This window comes from Sphaerodactylus townsendi, linkage group LG01 (genome assembly GCF_021028975.2).
Source record: "Sphaerodactylus townsendi isolate TG3544 linkage group LG01, MPM_Stown_v2.3, whole genome shotgun sequence".
Lineage (NCBI taxonomy): Eukaryota > Metazoa > Chordata > Lepidosauria > Squamata > Sphaerodactylidae > Sphaerodactylus > Sphaerodactylus townsendi.
The window spans coordinates 191,201,951-191,217,716 of record NC_059425.1 but is presented as its reverse complement, the minus strand read 5'-3'; the positions used below and the strand labels follow the sequence as shown (position 1 = coordinate 191,217,716).

The 15,766-nt window shown below is 46.7% G+C and overlaps 1 protein-coding gene across 1 annotated transcript in view; it reads right to left on the bottom strand.

The window, feature by feature from the left end:
- The window catches only part of ITSN2 (intersectin 2), a 169,870-nt gene that overhangs the window by 30,877 nt on the left and 123,227 nt on the right, over window positions 1-15,766 (bottom strand). The window contains exon 32 of the mRNA XM_048506528.1: window positions 706-827. Within this exon, the coding sequence (XP_048362485.1) occupies window positions 706-827 (122 nt within the window). The remainder of the gene's footprint in view (window positions 1-705; window positions 828-15,766) is intronic.

Below are 15,766 nucleotides of genomic sequence, written 5' to 3'. Positions count from 1 at the left end.
TAATGCAGGGGTGGACCGGCCCTTTGATTTACCAGGGAAGCTCCCAGCAGGCTGCCATCCTGGAGGCCGTGTGGAGGCGGAGCCAAACCCCCAGCTGCTCAGCTGGCACTGCAAGGGCTGCCCTGCTCAGACCTGCCCTGGAGCACCAACAATCGGTGTCTGCTCCCCACTGCCACTGACCGGAGGCTCAGTGGGAAGAGGTCTGTTGTCTATGCTGCTGGCCAGATCTGAGCCAAGTATGGCTCCTTGCCCCACAAGTGCCATCCCTCCCAGCTCCTCTGCACTCTCCAGCCCACTCACTAGTTGCCCATTGAGAGCCAGTGTGGTGTAGTGGCTAAGGTGTCCCAGGCTGGAATCCCTTCTTCTGCCACGGAAACTTGCTGGGTGACCTCAACCCTGGCAAGTATTTGGACGGGAGACCTCCAAGAAATACCAGGGTTGTGCTGCAGAGGCAAGCAACGGCAGGCCACCTCTGAACGTCTCTTGCCTTGAAAACCGTATCCGAGGTCATCATAAGTCAGCTGTGACTGGACAGCAAAAGAAATAGTGAACTATTAATATTATTATTAATACTATTAATTTATGAATGGCAGATCTTTCCTTGAATTGCAGGTCTTATTTGAATGACACATCTTCATGTCTATCTTGCAAGGCACCGAAGATTCCTCTTGGAGGACTCTTTCTTTCCACCCAAGTAAATCTCACCTCTACGACAAGCTGAAGGTCGTCCATGTATTTTTCTTCCGTTTGAATCAGCTCATGTATGTAGCCTTGCCTCTTCCGCTCCATTGGCTGCATGGTGTCCAGGCTCTGGAGGTCGGCACACCCTACAAAGAGAAACATGGCCAGCCACTTTTAGTCTTCATTTCTGGTTTCAAAAGCAAACACGGAATCAAGAATGAGGAGTTCAGGGGAGGACAGCTTTTGAAAATGTATGTGTGGGGTGGGCTGGGTGGGAATTTCCATTTTGCAAACTGAAAAGTTCATGAATCTAGTTTACATTAGATCTGTGGCCTTTACCATTTCAGCTGCCCTCCTCTGGACCCGCTCCAGCGGGTCAATATTCCTCCCGAACTGCGGTGCCCAGAACTGTACATAATATTCCAGGTGAGGTCTAACCAATGCAGAATAGAGAGGTACAATTACATCCCTCGATCTTGACACTATACTCCTATTGATACAACCCAGAATTGCATTGGCTTTCTTGGCAGCCGCATCACACTGCTGACTCATATTTAGTTTATGGTCTACTAAGACTCCCAGATCCCTTCTGCATTTAGTGTTGTCAAGTCAGGTGCCACCCACCTTATATCTGTGCATTTCATTTTTTCTGCCTAAGTGTAGTATCTTACATTTATCTCTGTTGAAACTCATTTTGTTTGTTTTGGCCCAGCTGTCTAATCTGTCTAGGTCATTTTGAATTCTGACTCTGTCCTCTGGGGTATTAGCTACCCCTCCTAATTTGATATCATCTGTAAATTTCATTAGCCTCTATTCCATTATCCAAGTTGTTGATAAAAATTTTGAATAGCATTGGGCCCAGGACAGAATCCTGTGGCACCCCACTAGTCACTTCTTTCCAGGATGAAGATGAGCCATTAATTAGCACCCTTTGAGTTCGACAACCAATTAGAAATCCATCTAATAGTATCATTGTCTAGTCCTCTTTTGTCTAATCATCTTTTGTGTCAGGCAGCAATCGTTTACAGCTTTCATTTACGCTTGCTGTAGCTGCTCTACAAGAAAGAAACAATCTGAAATGACTGAATCTCTAATGAAAGAAACCTCTGCTTCCACATTCCGTAGGCGGTGTTCCAACAGCAGTGCAGCATGTATTGACAATGGCAGGCTTAAAAAGCAACCACTTTATAAAATAAGTGAAAAACATTAAAGCTCTACTTCACTATGTTAAAAATAAGGGTTACTTTGAGACAGCAACTAAAAAACCAGAAGGAGATCGCAACTGGGAGACTAGGAAAAGCACTGGAAAAGTTTCTGAAACGTAAGGAGGATACGTTGCCGGTGACCAAGATCAAGCTAATTCATGTCACAGTATTACTATGTGTAGATGTGAATGCTGGACAGTGAAGAAAGCTGAGAGAAAGTTGACTCCTTTGAAATGGAGGAGAGTTTTATGGATCTTGTGGGCCACCAAAAAGACAAACCAGTGAGTTCTATAACAAATCAAGCCTGAACTCTCCCTAGAAGCTAAAACGACAAAACTGAGGCTTTTGCTCTTTGGTCACACTATGGCAGATTCCGCACGGGCCAAAAACAGTGGTGTGAAAACAGTGTAAAATGGTTTAAAACAGTGTAAAAGAGTTTACACCATTTTCATTTCACGCCACTGTTTTTGGCCCCTGCGGAATCCACCTATGAGAAGACCACCGGAAAAGACGACAGCGCCAGAAAAAACTGAAGGCAGCCGGGAAAGACGCCGCCGCCGACACCGACTCAGCAGGAGAGGGACGGACTCTATCAAGAAGCCTCCCTTTGCAAGGCCTGAGCCAGGCGGTCCATGGTGGGATGCTCTGCACGTGTGGCTCAATTTGCACCCCCTGTTCAACACCAATTATTGATCTGTCTCTCAGGATTATCATCTACTAAAGCAGGGGTAGGGAACCTGCGGCTCTCCAGATGTTCAGGAACTACAATTCCCATCAGCCCCTACCAGCATGGCCAATTGGCCATGCTGACAGAGGCTGATGGGAATTGTAGTTCCTGAACATCTGGAGAGCCGCAGGTTCCCTACCCCTGTACTAAAGGAAACACATTAAAACGAAATCCTCAAGCTTTAGTGAACTCCAACCGGTAACAGTTTAATAAATTAATAATAAATAATAAATAAGTCTTCCATCATCAAGATTTTTCAGAAGTCAGATATTCTGCTAACATTTTGATTAGCAAAACAACTAAGGTCATAACCACAAAGATGTGCCTCAAAATGGTCATTAAAATGGTCCCCTGAGTCATTACATGCATATTTTTAATACACTGCTGGAAAGGATTGCAAGTTTGCAGAAGTGAGGTGCAGATTGACTGTTCCTTTTGACTATTTGGGTATTTGGTTCTGGAGGGTTTTCCGGGCTGTGTGGCCCTGGTCTGGTGGATTGTAACAGCCTGGAAAACCCTTCAGAACCAGTTGAATGCGGCCGTGAAAGCCTTTGACAATACATTTGGGTATTTGTTTTTCTTTTTAAAAGCCTGTTGTCTGTGTTAAGTTACACAAAGCCTGGACAGTTTAAGAGATCACTGATGTTAAAAACAAGCCTGCTAGGAACAGGCACCAAATGCTAGAGGCATTAAACCAGGGGTGTCCAACTCTGGTGCCCCAGATGTTCATGGACTACGATTCCCATCAGCCCCTGCCAGCATGGCCAATTTGGACCAGAGTTGGACACCTCTGCATTAAACCAAGAATTACTCAAAGTAGGGAGTACCAATTGCATATTCAGGTTTCACTGGATGACATACATATCTTAGATGTCAATCTTATTTTTTAAGTCAGCCTCAGGGAAGTTCTCTGAAGAGGCAGCATAGAAATTTCCTAAGTAAACAGATTTGAGTATAAGAGGGGACAGGAACTTTTAACATCAAAAAGGACCTCTTCGATACCCGTCAAAAAGTGGAAGTGTTTTTTTTTTTAAATAAGTGTTTGTTTTAAAAAAACCAGGGTCATAAAGCAATATTGAACAAAAGACACATCTCTGTTCTGGTCAATGGTGAAGAAACACTATTATTGAGAAGAGAAGATTTCACAAATTTCTCATAAAATCAAGGATTTTAAAAGCCAACCTCTCTTAAGCCAGGTGAAACCAAAACTATGAGCAAGAGGCTGGCATAACCATCCGTGTCAGGAACTCTAAAATCTCAAACTCCTGAGGTATCTCACCAAAACCTCTTCTACAGCAAATGAGGAGGAGGAGGGCACAAATAACTTAAGATTCACTGGATTTGGTTCAATCTAGCGCAAGCAGGATAGCTGTAGGAGGGATTCTTCTCCCCCCTTCCCTTGTGCCAGTGGCGTACCAGGCCTAAATGGGGCCCGGGGGCATGACCGCCTCCCCAGGCCCCCCCCCCAGCCCCACTTATGGGAGTCAGCAGGGAAGCTGGGAGAGGGCAGGGCTCAAGGGGGATGACTCGAATGGGTGGCACGGCGGGCGGCCCAGGTTGGCGCCACTTCACTGGGCACCCCCCACAGGACGAAACAGCACGTGTCCAGGGACAGGGGATACCCGATGTCCCCAACTGCAGTACGCCACTGCCTTGTGCTGCACTCTTCCAAGGGTAGGGGGGGGGCAAGACAAACTCAGAAGGGCACAGTGTAGCAGAAGTCTGGAGAGGAAGGGCTTTCCAGGCAGACAAAGGGTAGAGGATCCAGGAGTCCATCTACCAGTCAACTGAAACAAGTGGAAATTAAAGGATTTAATGCAGATAAGCAGGTACGTTTGCTTTTCCCTTGAGGATCACGAGGGAAATTGGGAGGGAGATGGGATGGAAGTCTTTGGGCTGGGTGCTGAGTTCCAACAGGAAGAAGAAGAGGAGGAATCAGTTGGCCAAATTGAAAGTGAAAAGTTGGGCAGGTTGGTCCTGCAGTCACTGGAACAAAAGTTCTCAACCTTTGGGTCGCAACCCCTTTGGGGTCAAACGGCTCTTTCACAGGGGTTGCCTAAGACTCTCTGCATCAGTGTTCTCCATCTGTAAAATAGATAAATGTTACGGTTGGGGGTCACCACAACATGAGGAACTGTATTAAAGGGCATTAGGAAGGTTGAGAACCACTGCACTGGAAAAAGCATCTCGCCACAGGGTTGGATGAAGACTTTGGTGTTGCTGCACCACAAATTTCAGATCTGTTCCCAGCCTGTAAAGTGCACCTGACAGATTCATCTACACTAAAAATACAACACCAAACCATTGCGTCTGTAAAAGACAACTGGAAATTCTCATATATCCTTCGACTGCTTTGTGATGGTCACAAGTTCATTAACTTGGAAGCCCTAAAAAAAACCGGCAAAACTTAAAAATGGTTTTAGAACATTTAAGAAGTGTAACTGTCTACAGACATGAATTTACCCACCACACCACAAACACACCTTTATGGAGAAAAAGCTGCTGACAACCTAATAAAGGAGACCATATTCTACATTTGTATTTACCTCTCTGCAACTAACCTCACAAACTGAAATGCAATGATTATAAGATCAGGAAGGTTTAATATCTAAATCCAACCTTGGAGAGAAATTTGTTACACTGTGATGGAAAAGAAATCACACGTCAAGCATATTCTTTTATGTGTCCCTTTAATAAAATATTTTTGCATAGTTATTTCCAGTTTTCAAACAGAGAACAATTATCTCATGCACAGATTATATTGTTTTCATGGTGAAATGAAATATTTGGGACTACTAGAAAGCCCCCCAAAGAAGGATTTTTAAAAGCAGCACACACCAATATATCTGCATGAGTTTAATATAGTTCATTACATTAAGGCAGTACCATGCTGCAACAGCGGCAGCCCAAAACACGATGACACGCAGAAGTCTGTCAGCATTCCTGTAACAGAGCTAGGTAACAGCTTATGCTTGGACTGATTTTTAAAAACAGAAACAATACAAACCAGCAGGAAATGGTTTGGCAAAGACTGTTACAATTAGCAAATCTCAATTTGGTGATGTGATTTCATTCGTCAGGTTTTTGTTTTAAAATCAAGAACTCTTTTTAAGGTTGACATACCTATTGTAAACAAAGCAACCATCACTGTATATATGTATACACTCTTCATATGTCTTTCAATGTGCTTTATACACCAAATTATCGCAAGGTCATTTAGAATCATGTACCAGAAAACACACAGTATTGGATTCTCTAGAATGGGGGTGTCCAACTCTGGCGCCCCAGATGTCCATGAACATCTGGGGCACCACAGTTGGTCACCCCTGCTCTAGAGCTTGTGTTCAGAAACCACTGGGACTGGATGGACCACCAGTCGTATCCAGCAGGGTTCTTCTTATGTTCTTAGATTTTCTACACTTATTAAACAGGACACCATCCACTGCTAGTGTTCTTCTATCATATCTGTCACCATATATTCCCTATCTTTGGAGAATTATCTCGATCCTGTTTGTAGAATGGGGCAAATACAAAGTTGTGGTGGGTTTTTTTAAATGGAAAAAAGCCATTCGTATTTATTGTTAAAGGCACTCTTAATTCTAAGACCCCTCTTAGGCAATTCCAAAAGTTCTGGCCTGCCTACTGGGACTTTTCACCCTTTATTCGAACAGCAGCAGGCATTTGTGGAAATACTGGGAACTGCTGCAGGCGCTGCCAGAGGAAGGGCCAGATATTCCTTCCTCAGCAATTACTATTTGTTAGCAACTACCAAATCCCAGTGGCAATTTCCACTCTGCTAGAAGAGGACATGATTCACGCATAGTCAGCAATATTAATTTTTTTTTTAAAAATCTACCAAGAAGAGGCCGCCAGGTGAACACTGAATGAGATGTAAAATGTGTCGCCTCCACGTAGGATCTTTTCAAACTGCAGCAAACTTTATCAAAGTGAAACATAAGCAGGACTCAGAGGCGTAGCTAGGGAAAATGGAGCCTAGTGCAAAATCTGAGTTTTGCCCCCCCCATGGGCGGCCGCTGTGATGCTAGAATCCACCCCCAAACAGCATCACTTTCAATTGTGTTTAAACTAGGGAGCCCAGATTCTCCTTTTAAATCCACCTTAAAGGGAGAATCTGGGGTCCCCAGTTAAAACAACATTGAAAGTGATGCTGTTTTGGGGTGGATTATCCCCACCCTGAAACAGCATCACTTTCCATGTTTTAACTGGGGACCTCAGATTCTTCCTTTAAGTCCATGCTGAAGGGGGTGGATTTAAAAGGAGAATCTGAGGAAATTTGGGGGGTGCCTGCTGTCAAGGGTGCAATTGTTAAGCTAGCAGCACCAAACTTTAGGAGACTCTCCTGATGATACCACCCAGGTTTGGTGAGGTTTGGTTCAGGGAATCCAAAGTTATGGACCCTCAAAGGTGTAGTCCCCATCTCCTATTAGATCTTATTGGAAACAATGGGGGCAAACCTTTTGGGAGTCCATAACTTTGGACCCCCAGAACCAAATCTCACCAACCTGGGCGGTATCATCAGGAGAGTCACCCAAAAAAATCCCTGAATTTTTGGTGCTGCTAGCCTAAAAACAGCGCCCCCTACAGGCAAAAAACTGAAAAAACACTAAAAAATACCAAAAACCCACAAATGAACCTGAATTTTTTGTGCCCCCAGGCACACCTGGTGTAATGTGCACACACCCCTCCCCCCGGTAGCTACGCCTCTGACAGGACTTCACTTGAATGCAGGCACATGACTATTCTGCATTGTTACAAAAGATCCCCCAACAGAATAACAGATCATTACTTGCCCAAAGCTTATTCAGAGTGAACAACATTCCACTTTTTGTATTGTTGAAAGCTTTCACAGCCGAAATCACTGGAGTGCTGTGTGGCTTCCGGGCTGTATGGCCGTGTTCTAGCAGCATCCTCTCCTGAGGATCCTTCCAAGCTGGCGCCGGCTGGCATCTTCAGAGGATCCTTCCAAGCCTGCATCCTCGCCACCACCACCGGCGCCGGCTTGGAAGGATCCTCTGAAGATGCCGCCAGCCACAGATGCAGGCGAAACGTCAGGAGAGAATGCTGCTAGAGCACGGCCAGACAGCCCGGAGACCACACAGCACTCCACTTTTTGTTTCAGACAGAAGGTTGGCCAAACAGACTTCTGAATGAACGTGACAATATGAAGACTTGGCCTGGTGCCATGTGAGAGTCACATGCTCTGCAAACTGACTGTGAACATTTTCAGATTGCAAACACCAGGACTGCTGCTTGTGCCCCCAAACCCCGAAAACCTGATTGGAGGACTTATTTGTGATGGAACCATTCCCAATTTAACAGTCACCCATTAAACAACGCCCTCCCATTTAAAAATACAAGTTCTTCTTCGCACAACTTCCCTCGAAATAAGCAGGGGACATTATTAACCTTAAATTCTAACCCTAACCCACAGAGCCGTCTCCTCGGCAGCTGCGAGCCCTGGGCCGGCTGCCGGATCCGATCGCTGCCTCAGACAGTCCCTCTGAGCTGGGCCTGCGCTGTCCGTGTGAGCTGCACGTGGCAAGCTTGGAGGAGAGGGTGAAGCTGTGCGAGGAACTGTCAGAGCAGATGCTGGGGCTGTCAGCTCTGGGTTGGGAAATGCCTGGAGATATTGGGGGCGAAGCCTGAGAAGGGAGGGGGGAGGGGGGGCACCAGAGGGGTGCAACACCGGAGCCTCCACCTCCCAAAACTGCAGTTTCCTCCAGGGGAGATTATCAATGTCGTCTAAAGATCCAATGTAAAAGCAGATCTCCAGACACCACCTGGGGGCTGGCAACCCTACTGGATGCACATAATGCTGAGCAGAGGGCTGGGGACAGCCAAAGGCCAATCTCTGCAGGCCTCAGGGGGCAGCACTGGCCAGCGGGCTCCCAGAGGCCTTTCAGAGGCACAGCCAGGCATGCAGGCCCACGTCAGTGGTCAGCGATGGCTGGGGCTGCCCCGAGAGCTCCTCCTCCTCCTCCACTTGGTCTCCAGGCTGCACAGACCAGTTCCCCTTGAGAAAGGAGGTGCTCTGGAGACTGGCCTGTGGGGCATCGGACCACTCTGGGGCACCCAGCCCAGCCCCCCCCCCCCTGGCATTTCCTGGCCCTGTGGGGAGAGGCCTGCATGCGGCACCACACTCCTATTGACACCAATGGGAGCGCTGACTGGAAGCTTCCCAATTTCCAAGCCTTCCCCCAGAGCTGCCTGGGCCCTCCATGCAGGGGCATTTTGCCCAAGGGGGTGGGGGTGCAAAATCACCCCCACCCCTGCGCTCAGGGGCAGGGCACGGAGCGGCTCAGATGGGTACCGCAGCGGCAGGCTAGCCCAGGACTCGGCCTGTCACTGTGATGCCTGTCTGAGCGGCCCCCAGTCTCGAGCACAGGGGGGAGGGGGCGCCCAGAGCAGGGGTTGTCCCCGGGCGCAATTCCCCCCCCCCATGCACCTCTGCCTCCGTGATTGCCTGTGGCCCACCCTGATGAGGCAGGGCCAATGGGAGCGGGCTGAAGAGAAACAGGCACAGGAAGCGAATAAGCTTCCATTGTTGTGGGGAGCCCCACGGGAGTTAAGAGGCCGCCTTTTCTTGTATATATTTTAAAATTCCCACCAGGAGGCCACGGGTTTCACGGATTACAAAATAAGGCTGACTCATGAAAGCTAAGCCAGAATAAACAGTGCTAGCTTTTTGTTGCAAGGCTGACCCAACTATTCCCCAGACGGCCATGTGACACAGACCCATCCCGTCTTCTGGGCTTCAACACACCACATGATGCTGTGAGAAGTGACCCTCTTTGACTTCTGGCAGAGCTGGGCTTGCCGATTCCAGTTGGGCAAATTCCTGGAGATTTGGGGGTGGGGCCCACGAAGCCCCAAATAGCACTGGGGGGGAGGGGGGGGCTTCAGCAAGTCCGTCTCCACTTTCTCTGCCAGCTGCAGAACAGCTGTAAGTTCTGGGTGCCTCCAGGCCCGACCTGGAAATGGGCAGACCTGGACGGAGCCAACTTGCAGGCTGGATGGTGCTGACAAAAGAGTCCCAAGATCCAAAGCCCAGCAGACGACACAGTGGCAGAAAAGTGCAGAAGAACCACAAGAGGGTTTTATTCCGGGATGAATCAGCACTTGGTTTAGAAGGGGGGGGGGATCAGGAGCGGGGGAAGGCACTGGGTACAAAATCATATGTGAAGTAGACTTTGAGGAGACATCAGTAAGAAACAGCTGAGCATAAGAGGCACCTGGTGCAACATTAGAAGAACACAACTACAGACGTGAAATCATATAAACCGTTTGTGCAAATAGTAGGTCTTTGTGCGCCAGAAGTTCCACCAGGCCAAGAGATAATTCAGCCAGCAGGCTAATGATTCGTAATGGCTCCTAAATAAAGGGGACTGACGGGGCCAGATGGGGACTGTGCAGAAGCCACACAAAGGCCCACTATCTCAAATCAGTTTTGTACAAATTAACTGTAACTGTACAGCACAGGATCAAATTTGAAGTCTTGAGTGGCTCTAATACTGAAGCGAGGCCAACGAAATCGTTTCAAAGAGGTCTGAGCAGGCCGGCTGTCCACCCTGCTTCCGTGCTACAGTCAGACTTGGATAGTGGGTCTCTGAGGTGCTTTCACACTGGAAGACAACGGGGGGGTCCTTGAAAATAAAACAAAAACAGAGAAAGGAATTAGGGATAAATGACCACAAACAGAACAAAACATGCAGCCAGTACAGTCAAAGGCAGACAGAAATGAACTGAAAGCAGTAAATGTTTCAAAGAGAGGCGGGTGGATCCTGCAAGATCCCTTCTGCCAATGATGGTGCCCAGCACTGGGGGAAAAGACCACTGGAAGAGGAATGGATCCAAGCTGATACGTTTTCGCCATTAAAGGAATTATGTGGAGAACTAGTGAGCTACAGATTTTGACAACTGGTACAGTCACACTGATACAGCAGACTTGAGCAAGGAAAACATAGCGTAGCTCTAGGAATCACCGGAAACTCTGATTTTACCAGAGATTTTCTAGTGATTCCTAGAACTATCCAATGTCACTTCTGGTTTTCCCCTAAAGGTGATGTTACAGTGCAGCTGACGTGCCCCACTCCCATTTCCCCCTCTGCTTTCCTATTGGTTGTTAGGACTGACCTGGCAGCAGTAGGAAGGGCGATTGTCACCAATTTCCCCCATTCTTATTGCAGACCCCGATTCCCCTCATGCTGCTCCTGGGGACCCACTTCCCACAGGGACAGCGTTTTGGGGAGATCAGTGGGCTACTGCGAGGGGGGAGGAGTCACGTTTCGTTCAAACTCATGCTTTGCGTCAGCAAAAAAATTTAGTCTGGATCTAACACAGGGTCACCAAAAGGGGAAGCAGGGGTAACTTCTAAGTTCGTACATTGGGTTTCTATTATTTTGACTGAAAATGTTTTCTTAATGGGTTTCTTAATGTTAAGAAGTCCTTTCATTTTCTTGTATTATTTACATTTTCGCTGACAAGCAACACATTATCAGAAGTGGCTATAGGTACCTGCAATGCATCATGAAAAACAAAATTTGCCAGCCCAGATTGCTGTCAAACTTCTCGGTGGTGGTCCCATTAGAACATTTGTCAAAACTTCACTCATTCACAGCTCAACCCGCCCCCTCCACACTCTTTCATGCCATCAGGAAGGGAGAGCGCAGGTGCAATGCAACAGCCGTAAGGGACACTGGACCACATAACATAGCTTGCTCCTAGATTAGGACTAGATGATTGAGATACATTCTTGGAACCATGCAACTGCTTAAAATTACAAATTGTTGCTGCTAGAAAGATATATGTGCTTGCTATGTGTATCCACTACCACCTGTGCATTCTTTCCTTGATCTCTACTTTATGGCTTCACATGCTTGGCAGACAACTAGGCTTCCCCTGGTACCTTTGTCTCATGAGAACTGTATTACATGTGTTATCTCGAAGGGCAGGAAGCCAGGTGGCTTTCTCTTGCTATCTGCCGCCAACCTTGGGGCGCCTTAGCTCCAAAGACTGTTTTTCACAAACTCTTGGGGGATAAAGGGGACTGTGAACGCCAGCTTCGTCAGAACTGTCTTTGCCAAGTGTGGTGCTTTAATGCCTATTCAATAGACGCTACTGCTCAATACTTCAGAGTCTGTTTATTGGCTTAAGGTCGCGAGACCTAACAAGGACACTCTTCAGTGAAGCCACCCTAGTGCCGACTTCTCCTTAGTTCACTCAAGCCAAACAAAACTGCCTGTCTATTTATTTATATGCATTTTCATCCCGCCCTATACCTAAGGATCTCAGGGCAGATCACAACACAAGACTCACAAAAGTCATGAAATCTGATAACCTAAAAACAAGTACAATCTATAACAATAAAATCTGTTTAAAATTCATAAAAGTTATTCAAATTCATAAATCATGTTTACAAATTCGTATTACCAGAAGGGGGAAGCCATTTCTTCTGCCAGAAATAGGGCCGTCTTTACAAATTTTCTAAATGCATATAAAGAAGATGCTTGATGTACCTCAGGGGGGAGATCGTTCCACAATCTTGGGGCGACCACGGGAAAAGCCCAATCTTGGGTTTCTATCTTTTTTACCACTGAAGACAGAGGTACTGCCAGAGGGTCTTCACCTGATAAACTTAGGGGATGGGCAGGTCGAGTGGTGAGATTCCATTAATTCATCTAATCGAAGGCTAGGGCCTTTTCCTCCACCTCCTGATTGTTGGGTTGCTGGGGAGGTGGGGTGGAGGAGAAGGAAGGTGGTGGCTGGAGCTTGGCCTGGAAGTGGTGGTATTCAGCCGGTATTCACCCTGGGGTGGTGGTATTCAGCCAGTTCGGCAAACTAAGGAAAAAATTAGCTACCGGCTTGGCTGAATGCATGTTCAGACCATAGTGTCACATAAACTAGACAATGCAAGGGGAGATGATGCCCCTACAGAAGCATTGTGGATATCAATACCAGGGGTGAAGGATAGTTTAATATTGGGAATATATTATCGTCCCCCTGACCAAAGCCCAAAAGAGGATTCTGAGATGGAAAAAGAAATTAGAGAGGCCAACAAAAGCAAAAACATAGTGGTAATGGGCGATTTTAACTATCCCCACATAAACTGGAAAAATGCATGTTCGGGTCACAGTAAGGAGAGAGCATTCCTGGATATGCTAAATGATTGTGGCTTAGAGCAGATGGTTGTGGAACCAACCAGGGGAGAGGTGATCCTAGATCTAATTCTATGTGGGACCCAGGACCTGGTGCGGGAAGTCAGTGTTGTTGAGCCGATAGGGAACAGCGACCATAATTCTGTCAGAATCAGTATCTCTGCATGTGAACAAGTGACAACTACTAATGTAGCTACATTCGCCTTTAGAAAGGGAAATTTCTCAAAGATGAGGGGGATAGTGCGCAGGAAGCTGAAAGGGGAAATCAAGAGAGTCAAAACTATCCAAGATGCTTGGAGGTTATTTAAAAACATAGTCATAAAAGCTCAGCTGGAATGTGTTCCACAGGTTAGGAAAGGCAGTGCCCAGTCCAAAAGAAAGCCACCATGGTTAACAAGGGAGACTGAGGAAATTATCAGAAAAAAAGATGTCCTTTAGAAAATGGAAGTCCAACTTGACTGGGGAGGAATACCAGAGGGAACACAAATGGTGGCAAAAGAGAAGCAAGTTAGCTGTAAGGGAGGCAAAAAAGGATTATGAGGAATGCATGGCTGTGAACATCAAGACCAGCAACAAACAGTTCTTCAAGTACATCAAAAGCAGGAAGCCAGCTAGGGAAGCAGTAGGCCTGTTAGATGATGAAGGAACAAAAGGTGTGCTAAAAGATGACAGGGAGATTGCAGAGAAGCTGAATGAATTCTTTGCATCTGCTTCACCCAAGAGGAGGTGAGGAAAATTTCTGTACCTGAACCAAGCTTCTTAGGAGGTGAATCCAAGGAACTAGTGAAGATAGTGGTAGACAAGGAAGAAGTTCTGGCAGCCATTGATAATGCTACCAAATCCCGTGGCCCAGATTGCATCCACCCAAGAGTTCTTAAAGAGCTCAATAATGAAAATGCTGATCTTTCTCACTTTAATATGCAACTTATCCCTGAAATCTGCCTCCATCCCTGAAGACTGGAAGATGGCCAATGTCACATCAATCTTTAAGGAAGGAACTAGGGGGGACCCTGGAAATTACAGGCCAGTCAGTTTGACATCTGTTCCTGGTAAATTAGTAGAATCTATCATTAAAGATAAAATTCTAAAACATGTAGAAAAGCAAGACCTGCTGAGGAAGAGTCCGCATGGCTTTTGCAGAGGCAAGTCCTGTCTTACAAACTTACTAGAGTTCTTTGAGGGCGTAAACAGGCATGTGGATAAGGGGGAACCAGTGGACATTGTCTACTTGGATTTCCAAAAGGCTTTTGACAAAGTTCCTCACCAGAGACTGTTGAGAAAACTCAGCAATGAAGGAATAAGAGGGGAAGTCCTCCTGTGGATTAAAAACTGGTTGAGGAACAGTAAACAAAGGGTGGGTGTAAATGGGAAGTTCTCACAATGGAGAGATGTCGGGAGTGGTGTCCCCCAAGGATCCGTTTTGGGACCAGTGCTCTTTAACCTATTCATAAATGACCTGGAAGAAGGGGTGGGTAGCGTGGTGGCCAAGTTTGCGGATGATACCAAATTAGGTAGGGTGGTGAGAACCGCAAAGGATTGCGAAGAGCTCCAAGCGGACCTTGATAAATTAGGTGAGTGGGCTAAGGAATGGCAAATGCAGTTCACTGTAGCAAAATGTAAAGTGATGCACATAGAGGTAAAAAATCCAAACTTCACATACAGGCTACAGGGGTCAGTGCTATCAGTCACAGACAAGGAAAGGGATTTGGGCATCTTAGTTGATAGTTCCATGGGAATGTCAATTCAGTGCATGGCAGCTGTGAAAAAGGCAAACTCTATGCTGGGGATAATTAGGAAAGGAATTGATAATAAAACTGCAAAGATTGACATGCCCTTATATAAAGCCGTGGTGCGACCGCACTTGGAGTACTGTGTTCAGTTCTGGTCACCACATATCAAAAAGGATATTGAAGAGATAGAAAAAGTGCAGAGAAGGGCAAGGAGGATGATTGAGGGATTGGAACACCTTCCTTATGAGGAGAGGCTGCAGCGTTTGGGACTTTTTAGTTTGGAGAGGAGACGTCTGAGGGGGGATATGATTGAAGTCTATACAATTATGCAGGGGGTAGAAAATGTTGACAGAGAGAAATTTTTCTCTCTTTCTCACAATACTAGAACCAGGGGGCATTCATTGAAAATGCTGGGGGGAAGAATTAGGACTAATAAAAGAAAACACTTCACGCAACGTGTGATTGGTGTTTGGAATATGCTGCCACAGGAGGTGGTGATGGCCATTGATCTGGATAGCTTTAAAAAGGGATTGGACAGATTTATGGAGGAGAAGTCGATCTATGGCTACCAATCTTGATTCTCCTTGATCTGAGACTGCAAATGCCTTAACAGACCAGGTGCTCAGGAGCAACAGCCGCAGAAGGCCATTGCTTTCACATCCTGCACGTGAGCTCCCAAAGGCACCTGGTGGGCTACTGCGAGTAGCAGAGAGCTGGACTAGATGGACTCTAGTCTAATCCAGCAGGTTTGTTCTTATGTTCTTATGAATCGGTGCGAACCAGCTGAATCCCACCACTGGACAGGTCAATATGGGAGAAGGCATTCTTTGACATACCTAGGCTCGGTAGCAAACTGGCAGCCAATGCTGTTTTTCTAAGACCAGTGTGATGTACATCTGGCCAGCAGCACCTGTTAGAACACTGTCATATTCTGCACTAGCTACAGCTTCCAAATTGTTTTCAAGGGCAGCTCCACCTAAAGCACATTACCGTAGTCCAATCTGGAGGTTATCAGAGTGTGAACTGTCTCTATCCAGAAGGGGCCACAGCTGGCAAACCAGTCGGAGCTGAGAATAGGTACCTGGGAAACCACAGCCTCCACCTGAGCTTCAAGTGTCATGGCAGAGTCCAGATGCACCACCGTACTTCGCACCTGTCCCTTCCAATACAGCCCTGTCAAGTACAGGATGTCTCCCTACTTCACAGACCCAAGACCCACTGGCACACAGTACCTCCATCTTGTTATGA